Source organism: Salmo trutta, chromosome 1 (genome assembly GCF_901001165.1).
Source record: "Salmo trutta chromosome 1, fSalTru1.1, whole genome shotgun sequence".
NCBI lineage: Eukaryota > Metazoa > Chordata > Actinopteri > Salmoniformes > Salmonidae > Salmo > Salmo trutta.
The window spans coordinates 25,633,191-25,650,815 of NC_042957.1; the positions used below are offsets into that span (position 1 = coordinate 25,633,191).

At 47.4% G+C, this 17,625-nt stretch overlaps 2 protein-coding genes across 2 annotated transcripts in view; one reads left to right on the forward strand and one right to left on the reverse strand.

Annotated features, from left to right (window-relative positions):
• The window catches only part of LOC115184015 (nuclear receptor coactivator 1), a 96,335-nt gene extending 83,209 nt beyond the window's left edge, over positions 1–13,126 (forward strand). Inside the window, exons 11-21 of the mRNA XM_029745330.1 lie at positions 1–814; positions 1,323–1,959; positions 2,125–2,280; positions 2,403–2,520; positions 2,676–2,844; positions 3,135–3,440; positions 5,308–5,406; positions 5,716–6,103; positions 6,353–6,527; positions 6,854–7,040; positions 7,242–13,126. The exon at positions 1–814 is cut by the window's left edge and continues 264 nt beyond it. Coding sequence (XP_029601190.1) covers positions 1–814; positions 1,323–1,959; positions 2,125–2,280; positions 2,403–2,520; positions 2,676–2,844; positions 3,135–3,440; positions 5,308–5,406; positions 5,716–6,103; positions 6,353–6,527; positions 6,854–7,040; positions 7,242–7,409 — 3,217 coding nt within the window. The 3' untranslated portion in view covers positions 7,410–13,126. The remainder of the gene's footprint in view (positions 815–1,322; positions 1,960–2,124; positions 2,281–2,402; positions 2,521–2,675; positions 2,845–3,134; positions 3,441–5,307; positions 5,407–5,715; positions 6,104–6,352; positions 6,528–6,853; positions 7,041–7,241) is intronic.
• A 167-nt stretch (positions 13,127–13,293) lies between these two features.
• Positions 13,294–14,488, reverse strand: ptrhd1 (peptidyl-tRNA hydrolase domain containing 1). The gene is made up of 2 exons (XM_029750483.1): positions 14,206–14,488; positions 13,294–13,882 (listed from the first exon to the last, which is right to left on the reverse strand). Exons 1-2 carry the CDS (start codon positions 14,413–14,415, stop codon positions 13,712–13,714), a joined length of 381 nt encoding a protein of 126 aa, XP_029606343.1. The 5' UTR covers positions 14,416–14,488; the 3' UTR covers positions 13,294–13,711.
• Between the last annotated feature and the right edge of the window lie 3,137 nt (positions 14,489–17,625).

Here is a 17,625-nt window from a genome sequence, read left to right on the forward strand (position 1 = left end):
CCCCCTCACTGCCACCCCTACCTCATTCATGTCGCCCAGGCCCCCCAGGGCCAGTCCGGGGCTGGGCGGCAGCCCGCGTGTCCCAGGGAACCCCTTCTCCCCTTCCACCCCTGGTCTGCACTCTCCGGCAGCGTCCCTGGGAGGTGGAGCTGGTGGAGGGGGAAGTGGAATCCTCAGCCGGCGCCACTCTGGTGGGGACGGTGGAGCAGGGACACCCCTGGGTTTCTCTCTGCCCTCCCCTTTACCTCAGAGGCAGGCCAGCACCCCCACCAGCTCCCCAGCGCGCCCTCCCCCCGCCAAGCCCCCCGAGGGAGGAGGAGGAGGTGGGGGCGGAGAGGACCTGGCTAAAGGAAAACTAGGGGGGAACCCCAAACTCAACCAGCCCCTGGACAACGGCGGAGTGGGGGCGCCTAGGGACCCCAAAAACACATCTACCAAACCCACCTCCACCCCTCAGTGCCCGGCCTCCCACAGCACGCTGACGGAGCGCCACAAGATCCTCCACCGCCTCCTGCAGGACAGCAGCCCAGCTGAGGGCAGCAACGGCAAGGAGTCTGAGATCAAGAAGGAGCCTCCTGCCAGCCCTGCCACCGCCAACCCCAATGGACCCCCCACCACCCCCCAGGACCACCAGCTGCTACGTTTCCTCCTGGACACGGATGAGAAGGACCTGGGCGACCTGCCCCCTCCGGCCGCTCTCAGCCTGCAGACGGTCCGGGTCAAGACTGAGAAGAGGGCCAGCGGGGACGCTGCAGCCTGCGCCAGCCCCAAGCCCAAACCGAGCCCTGCAGACAGCAGGCCGTCCAGAGACCCGGTACTGTCTGCAGCCCTACTCCTCCCGCCTGCAGTCTACAGCTCACACCTCATACACAGTCCCTGTAGTATCCAGATGCAGCAAGATCACATCCCAGACATGCAGGCCTCTCAGACAGTTTAAGTTTGGGGTTATAGTTAAGGTTAGGTTTTAGGGTTAGGGCCGGGAGTTAGGATTAGGGACTTCTAGGACTTCTGTTGCTGGGGTGGTCACAGTGGCTGGCTGTCAGAGTGGATGCTGCTGCTGCCTTCTAAAGGGAGCATGTGATTCGCTGCTGTAATTGTTCTATTTACGTTGAGCCCATAGTAACACTCCCTCACTGCCCTCAGGCAGGAGCTAGTTGTGTTCATTTGTGGCCCCTGCTTTTCAACTTTGTCTCTCTCCAGCAGCAGCCTTTGAAGTTATTTGACTTTTACTCTCTTTCCCTGTCCCTCTCTCTTGCTCCCCCTCTCCTTCCCTCCCTTTCATTCTTTCCCTCTCCCTCTCTCCCTTTCCCTCTCTCTCTCAGTTCCCCAGTGTATCTGCTGACCTGGACCCTCTCAGCCAGCTGCTGCCCACCCTCAGGGGCCCCGCAGGGGCCAAGCAGGGCAGCAAGGATCAGGGTGGTCCCCAGACCCAAGCCCTGTCGTCCCATAGCCAAACCCAACCTCAACCACGGCTCCATTCACCTCCACAGACACAGCCTTGGCTCCAATCACCTCTTCAAACCAAACCTCAGAACCATCTCCAGCTTCAGTCCCCCACCCAGCTTCAGCCCCCCACCCAGCTTCAGCCCCCCACCCAGCTTCAGCCCCCCACCCAGCTTCAGCCCCCCACCCAGCTTCAGTCCCCCACCCAGCTTCATTCCCCCACCCTGCTTCAGTCACCCACCCAGCTTCAGTCCCCCACCCTGCTTCAGTCACCCACCCAGCTTCAGTCCCCTACCCAGCTTCAGTCACCAACCCAGCTTCAGTCCCCTACCCAGCTTCAGTCCCCTACCCAGCTTCAGTCCCCTACCCAGCTTCAGTCCCCCACCCAGCTTCAGTCCCCTACCCAGCTTCAGTCCCCTACCCAGCTTCAGTCTCCTACCTTACTCCAGCCCAGTGGGGCCAACACGGTCAAGGCCGTGACCGTGAAGAGGGAGCCTCCCGGAAGACCAAGCCGAGGTACGGCAGGAATCAAGGGGGTCAGGAGTGAGGGGTCATGATAAAGGGTCAGAGGGGGAGAGGCCCCTGACTCCACACCCCACTGTATGCTGCCTGTTTTCATTTTTACTGTGGCCCCCCAGGAAATGACTTGTCCTGACCATGTGTCTGTTTGTGACTGTGCAGGGCTCACTGATGGCCCCAGCCTGCAGAACCAGTCACACTTTGACTTCTGCAGCCCCAGCCAGAGACCGGGACAAGGGGAGCTCTTCCAGACGCCCGAAGACAGCAGCAGCCCCTTTAAAGAGCCTGGACTAATGAACTCATTCAACTCCAACACCGGTATGAACCAGAATACGCTCATATCAAATATCTGGAATGACATAATTACTACATAATAAAATCTATGGGTTAGTTGTTTGTTTCTTGGTGGTTCATTAAGAGTGTGTTGTGCTGTCCTCCAGCGTTGTCTAAGATGGAGACAGACTCTCAGCAGTTCCAGACCCTGGCCCTGACTGAGACTCTGTCCTTTGATGGAGGCATGGGAAACCCTGTGCAAGCCTCTCTGGCCTCCCCTCAGGAGTGAGTATAGTACTTCTATGTAGAAGAAACACACAGACACATACATTCCTCATTGCTCACATTCCAATGCACAGGCACACAGAAACTAACCTTGCCCATCTTTATATTGCATTGACACACTCCCATGTTCCGGATTCCCCCTGTGTGTGGAGCAGGCAGTGTGTCCCATGCCCGCTGGATGAGCTGCTGTGCCCCCCCACCACCCCCGAGGGGCGTAACGACGAGAAGGCCCTCCTGGACCAGCTGGTGTCCTTCCTGAGTGGCACAGACGAGAGCGAGCTGGCTGAGCTGGACCGAGCCCTGGGCATCGACAAGCTGGTGAAGGTACCAGAGGAAGAGAATGATAGTAGATTGCATTTGTCTTTTTTAAGTGTTGCGATTTGTTACCTATATACGGAAGAGGACAGGCACGGTCATACTCTACTACACTACGGAGCTGAATGAGCGTTAAATATAGAGAGTTAATTGAAATTCCTGTCCAAAGCACCACAGAATAGTTTCTTTCCATCAGTATAGTAGTGCAATTATCGACGCATGTAATGACTTGTTTGGTCCTGGGATGTTTGTTGGACTGTAATTAACCCAGTATTGACCCTGACCATTCCTCTCCCCAGGGCGGCTGCTTCGACCCCGTCCCTCAACGGTTCCCCTCCCAGCCTCCTGCCACCACCCCCATCTCCATGGACCCCAAGCTGCCCGGCTACCCCTCTCAGTTCAACCCCGGCCCCCCTGCCCAATTCCCTCCAGAGATAGCAGGGGTGCAGAGTATGGGGGGCTTCGGTGCACCCAGGGGGGCCTTCCCTGGGGGCATGATGCTGAGGCCTGGCATGGGCAGAGCGCCTGGCATGACCAACCAGCTCCGGCTGCCTCCCAACCAGCTGAGGTTACAGCTGCAACAGAGGCTGCAGGGCCCACAGCAGGTGGGATGGGCTGGGCAGGGCAAAGCGGGTACATCAGGGGTTGCAGGCTTTTGTTCCAACACAGCCCTAACACACCAGATTAAGCTAAATAAAACCAGGTGTATGCACTCTCTGAGCAGTAAATGGATCTGTTAAATGCCAACAGACACTGCTGCTCAAGAGGACCACGATTACCTACCCAGGCTGGCCCACTCCCCTGGCCCACTCCCCTGGTCCACCCCCCTGGCCCACATCCCTGGCCCACTCCCCTGTCCCACTCCCCTGGCCCACTCCCCTGGTCCATTCTCCTGTCCCACTCCCTGTCCCACTCCCCTGGTCCACTCCCCTGGCCCACTCCCCTGGTCCATTCTCCTGTCCCACACACCTGGCCCACTCCCCTGGTCCATTCTCCTGTCCCACCTCCCTGTCCCACTCCCCTGGCCCACTCCCCTGGTCCACTCTCCTGGCCCACTCTCCTGGTCCATTCTCCTGTCCCACTCCCCTGGCCCACTCCCCTGGTCCACCTCCCTGTCCCACTGCCCTGGCCCAACTCCTGGCCCACTCCCCTGGCCCCCCCCCTGGCCCACTCCCCTGGTCCATTCTCCTGTCCCACTCCCCTGTCCCACTCCCCTGGCCCACTCCCCTGGTCCACTCTCCTGGCCCACTCCCCTGGTCCATTCTCCTGTCCCACTCCACTGTCCCACTCCCCTGTCCCACTCCCCTTGTCCACTCCCCTGGTCCACTCCCCTGGTCCATTCTCCTGTCCCACTCCCCTGGCCCACTCCCCTGGTCCACTCCCCTGGCCCACTCCCCTGGTCCATTCTCCTGTCCCACTACCCTGGCCCACTCCCCTGGTCCATTCTCCTGTCCCACTCCCCTGGCCCACTCCCCTGGTCCACTCCCCTGGCCCACTCCCCTGGTCCATTCTCCTGTCCCACTCCCCTGGCCCACCCCCCTGGTCCACCCCCCTGGCCCACATCCCTGGCCCACTCCCCTGTCCCACTCCCCTGGCCCACTCCCCTGGTCCACCCCCCTGTCCCACTGCCCTGGCCCTCTCTCCTGGCCCACACCCCTGGCCCACTCCCCTGGCCCACTCCCCTGGCCCACACCCCTGGTCCACTCTCCTGTCCCACTCCCCTGGCCCACTCCCCTGGTCCACTCCCCTGGTCCACTTTTGTAATGTGGACGTACTTGATTCCCTCCTCTCCTCTACACAGGAGGGGGTGGGCTTTAACAGGCCTTGTTGATGTTAATGAAGCCTGTGTCACGCAGCATTGCCTTTTAATCCCAGTCAGAGCCCGTGCTCGTTAAACACTGGCTCAGCAATAGTAAATCTCAGGCAGCCCTGCATTGTGTTAATGTGCCATTGTGTTGTGTGGCTAAGCAGAGCTAGCTATCTTGGTGAAATGGGTAGTCATGTGAGGTGGAGCGCCTCCTACGCTCCATTATGGTACAGAAGAACAAACAGGGGAACTAAAGGGCTGCTACAAGCCCCTCTATGGTAGGGGAGTACTGAACCGTATGTACATTTACAGTGATTGATTGTTATCATTTATGCTGAGAGAGAGAGGATTATTCTGACTTGAGTGATTATTCTGCTAGCTGATCAGGTTGATTTCAAAGACCTCATTGCAAAGTAAAGGATATTACGAATATTGTTCTCATAACTGGTCTTCTCACACTTCTCTTTATCAAATATTAGGTTCCCATTTCCCTTTTCTCTTTCAATCACTTCTCTTCTCTCTATCTGCTCTCACTCACTCCCTCCTCTCTCGTCTCTCTATCATTTCAACTCTTGAGTCCGCTTCCTCCCTCCTCTCCTCTATCAGTCGTGTGACTCACTCCCTCTCTCTCTCTCTCTCTCTCTCTCTCTCTCTCTCTCTCTCAGCTGCAGAACAGGCTAGCTGCCATGAGCCCGTTCCCAGGGGAAGCTCACGTTGCCATGGGGATGCGTCAGGGAGGGAAGCAGCCTCAGATGCCCTCTCAGGTGAGTGTTTTTGGGGAACTCACAATCATGTGCTCATGCTTCCTTCTCTCTTGTTCTCGTTGTTTCCTCTTCCTCTATTTCTGTATTGCGGCATGGTGTGTATTGAGGAAGTCCTGAGCATTGTAGCTAGTTATACTGAATTATTTGTATGAAAACTAAGTGCCCTATTCTGTTCTCCATCCGCCAATCCCTCTCCCTCTCTCTGAATAAAGTTCCTTCCAGTCTATTTCAGATGGTCTAGTTAATTTGGGAAACTATGAGGGCTGTTTTGCAGATAGAAAGTCCCCTATTTTCTCTGTGTCCCTGCAGCCTCCTCTGAACGCCCAGATGCTGGCCCAGAGGCAGCGGGAGCTCTATAGCTTCCAGCACCGCCAGAGACAACTCCTGCAGCAGAAGGTCATGTTGATGAGGCAGGGCATGGGGGGCGGGGGGCCTATGGGGGCCACCAGGGGACAAAAAGGACCCCAGCCACAGCAACAGCAGTTTGGCTATCCTCCAGGCTACAGCCCCATGCCAGGGAACCCACCCAGCTCCCCCAGCCTATTCAACCCCATGGGAGGGACCCAGGACCCCAAGTTGTCGGGCCAGGGCCCTATGGGTAGCCAGACAACTATGACGGGAGGGATGCAGGGACAGTTTGGGGGGGCGGTGAACTCGGTGGTGCAGCCTGTGCTCTTCCAGCAGTTTGGAGGACCAGGTGAGTGACTAGGCTACCTGGGAATCCACCATAATCACTGTCTCTATAACATCTGAAATTGTCAGTACAATGTGCTGTTAATATCAATATCAAAATAGCATATAATGTGCTGAGATTATCAATATCAAAAAGTAGTGTGCAGACAGGTTCAATAGAAAATTGAATAAAGTGCTGCTGACAAATATCAATATCAAAATGGTCTAGACTCTAGAATGTTCTAACAGCATCTCTTTGTCCTTCTCCTCAAAGGTATGGTCCGGCAAGGAGACCCCTCGTTCCCTCCAGAGCTCAGCCCCACCAGTCCCCTGCTGTCCCCTCAGAACTCCACCTCCCAGAGTCCTCTGCTCCAGCAGGCCCAGCCTCCTCCTGGGTACCAGTCACCTGACATGAAGAGTTGGCAGCAAGCTGGCATGGGCGGAAACAGGTGAGGTGGCCAGAGCCATGCCTGTGTAAATGTGTAAATTGCATAGTCTGTTATTGACATGTTATTTACATAGAAAGTACATGGTCAGATGGTTATTACATAATTATTACATAATTACTTGTTTGTTTCTTAGAGGATTCTTTCAAACAATCACTTATGTAACATTATACCAGATGTGTTTAATTCTTTGAAGTGAAGAAGGTATCAAAATGTATCAACTGCTTCTATATAATTTCCTAGTAATTGTAATGACCAGATATAGCAACTGAAAGAAGAGTGTACATTAAGCCACTGGTGTCATTGAATGTGTATTCTGTCTGTGTCAGCTTGTTCAGCCAGTCTGGTCAGACGACGCCCCAGGCCTTTGGGCAACAGGGGGTCTACAACAACATGAGTATCACGGTGTCAATGGCAGGAGGCTCAGGGGGGGTGGGCTCGCTACCTTCCATTGGACCACCTGTTGGCATGGGCAACAGTAACCTTGGCGACATCAACTCCATGTGTAACGATCAGGTGAGGGTGCCACACCTGATGTCAGCCGCTTCAACTTAGAAGTCAAGTACAAAAGCAATAACGGACCGTCCAAGCTGCCCTTAACTGACCAAAACTGTCGTGGTGAACCATTTCACTAATGCCCACCTGTCACTTTAATTTCCTTCTATCCTCTTCCCTCCTTCCTCCACTAATGTCCTCCTCTCTCCCTCTCCTCATCAGGTACAGCAGGTTCAAGTGTTTGCCGACGTCCAGTGTACGGTGAACCTGGTGGGCAGCGACTCCTACCTGAACCAGTCGGGGTCCATAGGCACCCAGAAGGGCTCCCAGGGGCCTCAGAGCAGCCAGTCCCAGCAGAAGAGCCTCCTCCAGCAGCTCCTCACAGAGTGACTTCTCAGCTCAGCCGCCTGCCAGGAGAGAGGTGCTCCACAGACCACCAACCTCTTCTCTTTCTCACCTTTGGTTTTAGACACCTGCCTGCCGGACTGGTTAGGAGGGCCCTGGGATGGAGACTGAGGTCCAGGTAAGAGTGTGTCTGTCTACCTGCCTGACCTGCCTGCCTGCCTGCCTGCCAGCCAGCCTCAGCCCATACCGTACCATAAGGCAGCAGCGATCGTTCAGCGCTCATTCCTGGTTACCTACTTTCAACACAAAGTCTGCTTTCTGTTCTGAGAAAGGAATCAGCTTCCGGTTTTGCCAAGTCGTCGTGGTTGTCAAAAGAGGATCTGGTTCCTAATTGCCCATTCCGTCAGGCCATCGCAGCAGTGCGTCTTGGGAGTGCGATCAACGTGCAGCTGAGCTCAGCTTTGGGTGGTTAACCTGTCGTCTCAACTTTTGCTCTAGCGTGGGGTGGCGTTGTAGGGACAACGTTTTGGGAATGTTAGGTTTTTAACCTCTGCAATGGGAAGCTCAGTTTCAGCTGGATCTGTGACTGACTAGCTCTCTCCATTGCAGTGCCTAATGGGAGGAAATTCCCAGCTCTCGTTTTTTGTTTTTGTTTCTCTGTTCTCGTCGTCTGCGTCGTCAGGACAACGAGCAGCACGGCCGGGATGGGATGGGAGATTGCGTTGCTCTGCTCAGTTGGCAACAACGTCTTTCACATTTTCAAACCACCAGGCTGTTAAAGTAACTGTCTGTCTTACACATTTTTCTCCCCAGCAGCTGTGAATAGGAGCCATGTTGGGCTCTCCTTGGCCTGTCAGTATTGTTTGTCATGTGTAACCGTGCAGGTGGGTAGTATTGTACAGCACAGATGGACACACATTGGGATGAGTTCACACTTTCTACTTTCCTTCCACGAGCGTAATTTAATTACTCTAAAATGCAACTGTCGTTTTTAGCTCAAACTATACATTGTGATTCAATGCGGTTTTCTTCCGTTTTTTAATTTGAGAGTAACATGTCAGTTATAATTTGTTCAGGCGATATTTGGCATTATGAAAATGTACCTCTGCTAAATGTGCTCTGTGTTCTGTAATGTGAAAAAAGAAAATCTCGGTATAAGAATTTGATTGATTTTAGAAATGGCTAGCTCTGCTCTTTTGGCATCCCTTTGAATGTTTTAATCCCCTTAAATGAACCTCAAAACAAACAAGAATGGGTTATCGATATTACACAATGACATGAATAGGTTGTAACTCGTAACCGTAGAACTTCCTCACTAAGAAGTGATGGAAGTGGAATGGGGTGTTTTCTTGGAAACACAGTGCTCTCTCTCCTCCAACTCTCTGCCCGTGATGATGTCATTCCACTGGCCACACACTACAGCTCTTTTTGACTGCTCATGTGACTACTGTTGCCCAGTCAGACACTGTCTATCAGCGCTAACCTCTGATATTTTACTGTACACATTCATTCACATAGAAAGTCTGGCCAAAAAAAACACCATGTTTTATGTGGGTTAACAGTAACCTATTAACAAGCAATGAACCCAAAAATGAAGAGAAAGCAACAACAGAAAGAGCAAAGTTCGGCGACGTTGTAATGATAATGAAAAATCAAGTCTAATTTGGCTTTTGGCTTCTCTGCTCTATCCCGGGTATGTGTATTTCTGACTAACAGAAGGCTTTCTTAAGGGTGTTATGGTCCAACTAGATATCACTGTGTATATACAAGGTATTTTACAAAGTGTGCAACATTACCCGAGCACAGCTAATAACCGAAGAGGTTTAGGGATGATCAGTTGAAATAGCATGCATGATCACCATCCTCCTCCTGAGACCTCAAACTGAATGCCAACTCCTTTAATGTGCTATGATTTCTGAATCACGCTGTGTACAGTTTCAATGGCGTCTGTGTGCCTGTGCTTTATACCCAAACAGTGGCTCAGGTGTCCTCAGCATACAACTCAAATTCAACCTGAAAATGGTTCAAATTTTTTGTGATGTTGATTCAAGTTGACATGAAAAGCTGGTAGCGGTTCCAATTCGGAGACTCAATTTGTGAAAGAGATAAACCTTGATTTGACATACCACTTGTTCCTGTCATTCTAAGACACTTCAAATGTTGCTTTGCTTTTAGCTTTTTGCATTTAATTCAAAAACAATATATATACGATTAATAGATGAGATATTTAAGTGTATTTTTTCTTCTGATAAGGTAAATGTTTTACTTTCTATTTGAAAGGGATGTGGGTTAACAATTAGTACTTATCAATGTTAAAGCCATTCCTGAGCCACTGTTTGGTTTATGTAAATAAACATACACTTTGCAAAAAACACGGAAGCAAGACAAAATTAACAGAATGTATGTGGAAGGATTACATTTGTTTTCAGTATACATTTGTACTATATAGGGTACCAGCTAACGGTTTCATACTCCCAGAAGTGTTACAAAGGATAACGTTTCATGAATATCTTCTTCACATACTCTCCAGCCTTCGCTCCTCATTTAGGAACAGGCATTACTGTATAGAAAGTGTTAATAGAACTATGTCAAATGCAGAAATTCATCTGATCTGTTAATATTAACTGTTTAGCATTTGGGATATAATATGCCAAATACAAAGCACCATTAGACAACGGTCATTAACTTAACAGACATTCTTATATGCAAGAGCCGCTCAATGGCAAAGACAGTCCATTCAGTACAGGTACAAGGAAAATATTTGAACTGGTTCTTCAACATGTTAACATGTATATAACAGACAATGTGAATATGTATTTGTTCAGAATCGACAAAATGTAGTGCTCCAAGTTTGTGGTATTAACTACTCGCTTCCATTTTATTTGTATTTTTTTTACGTATATGACTGTCTGAGTGTGTGTATGTATGTGATTAATACTGTATATCTGGTGTTTAAGATGGAAATTGAATATGTCCTGATTTGATTTTCTTCTTCTTTTTAGATACCTGCAAGTTTTCCTGTAGGTGTTGTTCAGATTGCTCTTTATGTGAGAGAATGGTTTAGCGACTGCTGAATGTGATTTTACTGAGAGAGAGAGAGAAGCAGTGTGGACTGGCTTTTGTACGGGTTAATTTAAAAAAAAAAGGCCATATTATTTAATTTCTCTGTTGTCAAAAAGTTTAAACAGATCTGAGAAAGTGGAACCTTGTATTCTGAGAAGCATCGCTCCGGTAGTTAAGTGGGCATTTTGTAGATCGCCTGATGTATTTTTAGCATTTTCAAAAAGTAATGACCAAAGCTTTAAGATGTTTAATTCATATCATATGCAAGCCTCATGCAATTGGACGAGACAAAATGTAGCGTTTGTTCACTTTTCTAAAAGGAAATAGTCTATACATACTAGTTCCTCCTTGACCACACTACTAATTGTGGTAGTTTGTGCTTTGCATGTTTGTCCTTTATTTCCTTTTCCACACAATTTGTCCTAAGATACTGACAAGTGACCTATCAGATTTAGTATTTTTATCTAACTTCTATTCTTTGGAATATCCCAAAGTATGATCAGTTAGAAACTTCCTCTCCTTGTTGCCGTTGACTCCTGGCAAAGACTCAAAAAGGCTTGTAGGGCCTGACATGCTGTCACTGTTTACAGGAAGAGAGAAACTTGCAACAGCTAGCTATGCACCTTAACAAAAAGCTTTTTTTGAACACTGATTTAGGTATTCAAACTAGAATTTGAATCAATGATTTAAATCAAGGTATTTTAGTTTATTGAAAGAAGAAGAGAAGCCTAGTGAACCAATTATTATTTCCTTTTTATACTCAACTAGCATTGGTGATAGTTGTCTGAACTTGTGGGTCTGCTCTCTCAACTGAATCTCACAGATTAAGATTATTCAATCAAATATTTCAATTTATTTAGCTGAATACTTTATACCAAATTTGAGGTGCCTCTTGTATATACAGTATTTTCTGCATAGAGGACTGCTCCTCGCTGTTTGATGATAATGTTAATGAGGATTTTCTTATCTTTACCTTTATAAAACAAGTTTGCTGCATTTTACATTACTTTTGTACAAGAAATCTAAATATTCCAGGAATTTGCAAGAAAAACAATCTACTTTTGCACTTTATCTCAGAATTATTTAGAGGAAACAGGCCATCATAAATACTACTCATGTTCACATCAGATTTCATCATCATCATCATCGTAAATCCCCTAAATCACAGGAGGTTGTTGGCACCTTCATTGGGGAGGACGGGCTCGTGGTAATGGCCAAAGCGGAATAGGTGTAATGGTATCAAATACATCAAACACGTGGTTTTCATATGTTTGAAGCCGTTCCGTTTGCTCCGTTCCGGACATTATTATGAGCCGTCCTCCCCTCAGCAGCCTCCTGTGCCCTAAATGTGATAGAAAGTAAAATATAGATTTCTCATGTTCTTAAGAACTTGGTTGCAGAGCCCATCAATATGATTACAAAAGAGAAGTGTACATTCTCTACTACTACTCTTATGTAGTTTGACATATGATCGTTCTCTCTGCCACAGATCCTCAATCTAAACTATGCCTTTCTTCTTCAGGTGATCCACTGCCCCTCTCCCCTCAGCCATTAGATAACTAACACGCTTACACTCATACTCCTGTCCTGCAGCAGCTTTAACTGTTCAAAACATTCCCCCTCAACTTTGGTCTTAGCTACCAGCAATCATTGTGCTCTGGTCTATACTGTAGCATTTTACATTTTAGTCATTTAGCATGTGCTCTTATCCAGAGCAACTTACATTAGTGAGTTAATACATTTTCCCATACTGGTCCCCTGTGGGAATCGAACCCTGTTGAAGCGCCATGCTCTACCAACTGAGCCCCACGGGACCAGCGGCAGTTCTATTCTATATATTTCTAGGCTTAGTAATTCCTACCAAGCAGTTACAGCCCTACATACGTGTACTGCTATCCCCTGCATCTGTCATTTTGTCACCACCTTGTAACATACTGCCTAATGCAGAAGCAACTAACATCCTTGTTAAGATGAATGCACTCTACCTTCTACAGGTATTACTTCTCAACTGTTCCGAGTATTGGAGCAACTGTTTGCTGATGATGTTTGTCAAGTGTTGTAAGTGCTGCATAATCGAGACTGAAGTTGGTTGTGGATGGAGAAGTCAAAAGCTTGTCTCGCCACTTATAAGGCCAATGCTTTCTCATTGAAACGAGGTTCCACTTTTCCCCCTGTAAAATTAATATAAATAAATATAAATATATATATTATACATTTTACTCATTTTGTCCAGTTTTGTTTATTAAACTTGTTTTTAGACAGGCATCAGAGCAGCTGTGCGGGTGGGACAATATGAAGTATCTGGGAGAATTATGCATGTTTTTATTTGTGTGTCCAGGTGGAATACCTGGGATAAATCCTACATTTTCTTAGGACGTCGTAGACAATCAGTCTCAGGCTAGGTCAAGTAGCTACAGGGGGTCCCTGTAGACTGAAAAGCAACGTTTTTGCATCTACTGAAACAGTCTTATTTGTCTGTCGATTTTTTTGGGAGGTATGTGGCTGCTCAGACTGGGATTAGTTCAAAGTTTACACACACACACACAACACACACACCTCGTGCGTTCAGTCCCTCTATTGCTTTTCCAAGGTGAAGATGCAGACCTTGAAGGAAATGATGCTTTGACTAACAAATCTATAACATCCATGAATGTGAGAATGAAACACATTTGCAATAAAAACACCATTTTAAAACAGGATATGTAATGTTGGTTGATTTGTCTTTTTTTTTACTACACTGTATTTCTCATTTTCATTATTGTCACACTACATTGCCACTAGTTGCATTACCTCTTTCAACCTCAGTTTATTGTAAGGGCTGTATTCTGTGTATTGTGAAGTAACTAATAATACAAGAAGACACAAATTAGTTGACCATGTTTAATGCATCTTGTATGTTTGTAAATAGACTCCAACCATCGGTGGCTAGAAAAATACCTTACATAACCATTCACCATTTAATTGAATCACAAGATACATGGCCACATCAAATTAGGTGGACAGACATCCACTCTTTAAATGCCCGTTTTATGGCAGTGTTCATGCAGTGAGTGATGTCTCCTTGTTACTGTAGGAAGACAAACACTGACAGTGTTTATCAGAGAGAGATTCTTCCTTGTGAAGTTGGAGCACGAACACTGAGTGCTGGTTCTTCCCCCTTCAGCATCGCCAAGATGCACAGGTCAACCAAAAAGAAGACCACCAAATTAACTGGCTGGTGTGGAGCCATGGTCCAGACTCCATTCACCAAATGCATGTTGCATGTCTCTCTTTGTCCCTCTGTGTCATTTGAACAGTTTGAACTTGTGCAGCAGAGGATGTACAATGTCTTTGGGGTAAGGCTTCAGGGCGAGGCAGGTGGGGACGTTCTCTGGCTGCTCAATCCACAGCTTGTGGGCGATCCCCTTCTCTGTCAGCGTCTCAGACAGGCTGGAGAGGGAGGCCTGGTCCACAGCCTGGCCAAAAGATGAAGAGGGAGATCACAAGCATTAGTTTATTTTCTCAACAATCACATCTATCATTCACTGCATAATTATTTCATCCTACTGTATTTACTTTACATAAAGAAACTTAAAGTATAAATATTTACTTTACGAAAAAATGATTTTGAATTGAGAGGCTATTTTTATGCAGCTTGATATGAGCGCATGGGCAAAGTCAGTAGGAAACTTGTTTTGCCCACGTTCGCGTAAAACACAGGCATGTCGATTTAGTTCACTAATAGCAGTATAATATTGATTAACTTGTAAGCTAATAATAGTACCCCAGTCCCAGCTACCTGAAGGACGACTTTGTGCATGCTGTCCAGTTCTGCCAAGTACTCCTGCGTGTCTGGGTCGTTGTAGTTCAGATGAATGGCAGCGATGGCAGCATGGCAGGCTTGCGTTATAACCGCCCCTAATGGCCAGGCCAACGTATGGACCAGGTCTGACCGGACCACAACATACTGGACAAGACGACGGGGGGCTGCGGTTCCTGACGCCGCCATCTTTGGTCGGTAATGGTAGAGGACCGGAGGCAGTTAAGGTACAGATGGAACAATGAGACAGATATTTAACGGATGTATAAATGTGAAGCATCCGCTTGGCCAAATATGGTAGTGAGAGGAAGCCCAGCGGCAGGTAGTGGGAGACGATGGAACGAAAAATCGATTTTTGCACATTTCCTCATCGATTAAACATTTGATCTCAATACAGTTTTCTGTTCCTAAAACTACAATATGTTACGATCAGAGTGGGCTACGCTTTGTAGACGTTACACTTTGCCAAAGTCTTTAAAAAATGCGTTGTTTAGGAGTGCAAAGGCGAATTGAGTTGTTGCACACGTACACTTAAGAGTAGGCGTTCCCTAACGGAATAATGCAAATATATGCTAGAACGCGCCAATAGAATCTCGCAAGATCGTACTTGGCCCTGCCCACCTCCTTGCTTGTTCTGTCCACGATGAGTAATTTGTTGCCATTTGAAACGACATGCAGTGGTCTATCTTGGTTCAGTTATACAAATCTTTAGCTAAAGTTCTTGCTAGCTGTGCTGGAAATTATGCTTTGTTTATCTTCTGTGTAGGTACACGTATGTCCCCTTGTGGTTGAAATATATCATTTCACATGGGAAGTCAAACGTACACCACCCATGACAGTGTACATTCAATAGGTTCATTGATTACAGTAGGCTACAAAGTATTTCAGATGGTGTGCTTTTGCTCCAGATTTGTTACTGGTTCCATCTCTCCTGTGATTCCCTTTTATAGTTACTTCTCAGATTAATTTACTCTCAGTAACAATGCCTGATTTTCAAGCAGATTTAAATCCGGACTGAGACTGGACCGTTCAGAAACACTGGAATTGGGAACCTAAGGCAAACCGGTGTTATTCACAATGATCCGTGTGGTTTGCCTGTCTCAGGAGCAGGTACTGGAGCTGACTGTGTTAATGCGTCTTCATGGGTCCAGTTGGGGTCCTTATCTAATAGGGATACGATACCACATATAACCCAACCCACAGTTTAAAAAAGAAAAGAAGAAATGTACCAATCACGTCATGTCCTACCATACAGATTTTGCCAGTTGAAAGGGTAGTGAGTGACCCCATCTCTCCCTATTTTACTTCTAGACAATGGCGACCCGTCATTCAGGGCACTTTGAGATATCAGCTGATGTAAGAAGGGCTATATAAATAAATTTGATTTGATTTGATTTTGAGCCCCACATTTTTAGCATGCCTGTTTTTTAGGTTGCCTGTTTTGCATGTTATTTTGGCATTAATACGTGTCACATATCAATTTGCTAACAATGTAAAAAAAATATATATATAATTGAGTTAATAAAGCCGCATACAAACATGGTCTCTTTTTTTGTTTTCTTGTGTAAAGCAGCTCCAAAATGCAGGTGTTTCAGCCTAGCTCAGTGCTTTCTGTGGTGTTGGGGAAAGTCAGCAGGAAATATCAAATCAAATTTATTTATATAGCCCTTCTTACATCAGCTGATATATCAAAGTGCTGTACAGAAACCCAGCCTAAAACCCCAAACAGCAAGCAATGCAGGTGTAGAAGCACGGTAGCTAGGAAAAACTCCCTAGAAAGGCCAAAACCTAGGAAGAAACCTAGAGAGGAACCAGGCTATGAGGGGTGGCCAGTCCTCTTCTGGCTGTGCCGGGTGGAGATTATAACAGCACATGGCCAAGATGTTCAAATGTTCATAAATGACCAGCATGGTCGAATAATAATAATCATAGTAGTTGTCGAGGGTGCAACAAGTCAGTAACACAAGAGTAAGTGTCAGTTGGCTTTTTCATTGCCGATCTTTGAGAGTATCTCTACCGCTCCTGCTGTCTCTAGAGAGTTGAAAACAGCAGGTCTGGGACAGGTAGCACGTCCGGTGACCAGGTCAGGGTTCCAGCAGGTCTGGGACAGCAGGTCTGGGACAGGTAGCACGTCCGGTGAACAGGTCAGGGTTCCATAGCTGCAGGCAGAACAGTTGGAACTGGAGCAGCAGCACAGCCAGGTGAACTGGGGACAGCAAGGAGTCATCAAGCCAGGTAGTCCTGAGGGATGGTCCTAGGGCTCAGGACCTCCGAGAGAGAGAAAGAAAGAAAAAAAGAGAGAATTAGAGAGAGCATATTTAAATTCACACAGGACACCGGAAAAGACAAGAGAAATACTCAGATGTGACAGACTGACCCTAGCCCCCAGACACATAAACTACTGCAGCATAAATACTGGAGGCTGAGACAGGAGGGGTCAGGAGACACTGTGGCCGCATCCGATGAAACCCCCGGACAGGGCCAAACAGGTAGGATATAACCCCACCCACTTTGCCAAAGCACAGCCTCCACACCACTGGAGGCTGAGCGTTCTGCCGTGATTGGCTCAGAGCGTTGTGCCGTGATTGGCTCAGTTTTCTGTCACTCATGGGGACACTATGTCACCGCCAAGTCTAAGAGTAGAGCTACAAAATTCTAGCCCCTTGGGTGCTCCCATAGAGTTAAATTAGAAGTGCCCATCCAAGAAGGCTCAAGGTCATTGGCCAGAGATAAAATAAACGAGCTCAGACTGGGAATTGTAAATCTGGCCTCTTTCTAGAGCTCCGACCTGAAGATCAATGACGTCATCATGATTTGACCTTGTTTTTTTCTGAGTTCCCAGTTGTTTTGAAAGCACCATGAATCCAGAGAATGCCAGATCTTTATGACAAAATTTGCCCTACGAAGGACCGCCGTGCCACCTTCCTGTTCAAGTGAGCATAGCACAACAAGGTGAGTCCAAAAATGTATTGTATGCTGCTGCATAAATGATGTAATATGCCAGGGAGATATGTACACTGTAGCTAAGAAAGTAATACTAAGTGTATGTTGTGTAGTAAGTTGTTAGTAGCCCATGTGCCTCACCCTAATAATTTGGTTTATTTTCACCTCTTAATTTGGCCTACTGTTCTGACTTGGTGGTGCACATGTAGCCTATAACCTGTTTTAGAGAAATTTAATCATTGACTATTGTAAGAGCTTTCATTGTCTGCTTATATGCCTCCTTTATTTATCCTACGGTTCTTACTTGGTGTACTGGGAGAACACTGTAAGAATGGCCCATGTTCTGAATTCTGTCGCTGTACATTTCAAAAGTGCTAAACAAATAGTTATATTGACAACGTCCGTCCTAGCTCGCTCATTAATGTCTTAATCGAAATTACGGATTGCCTCTTATCC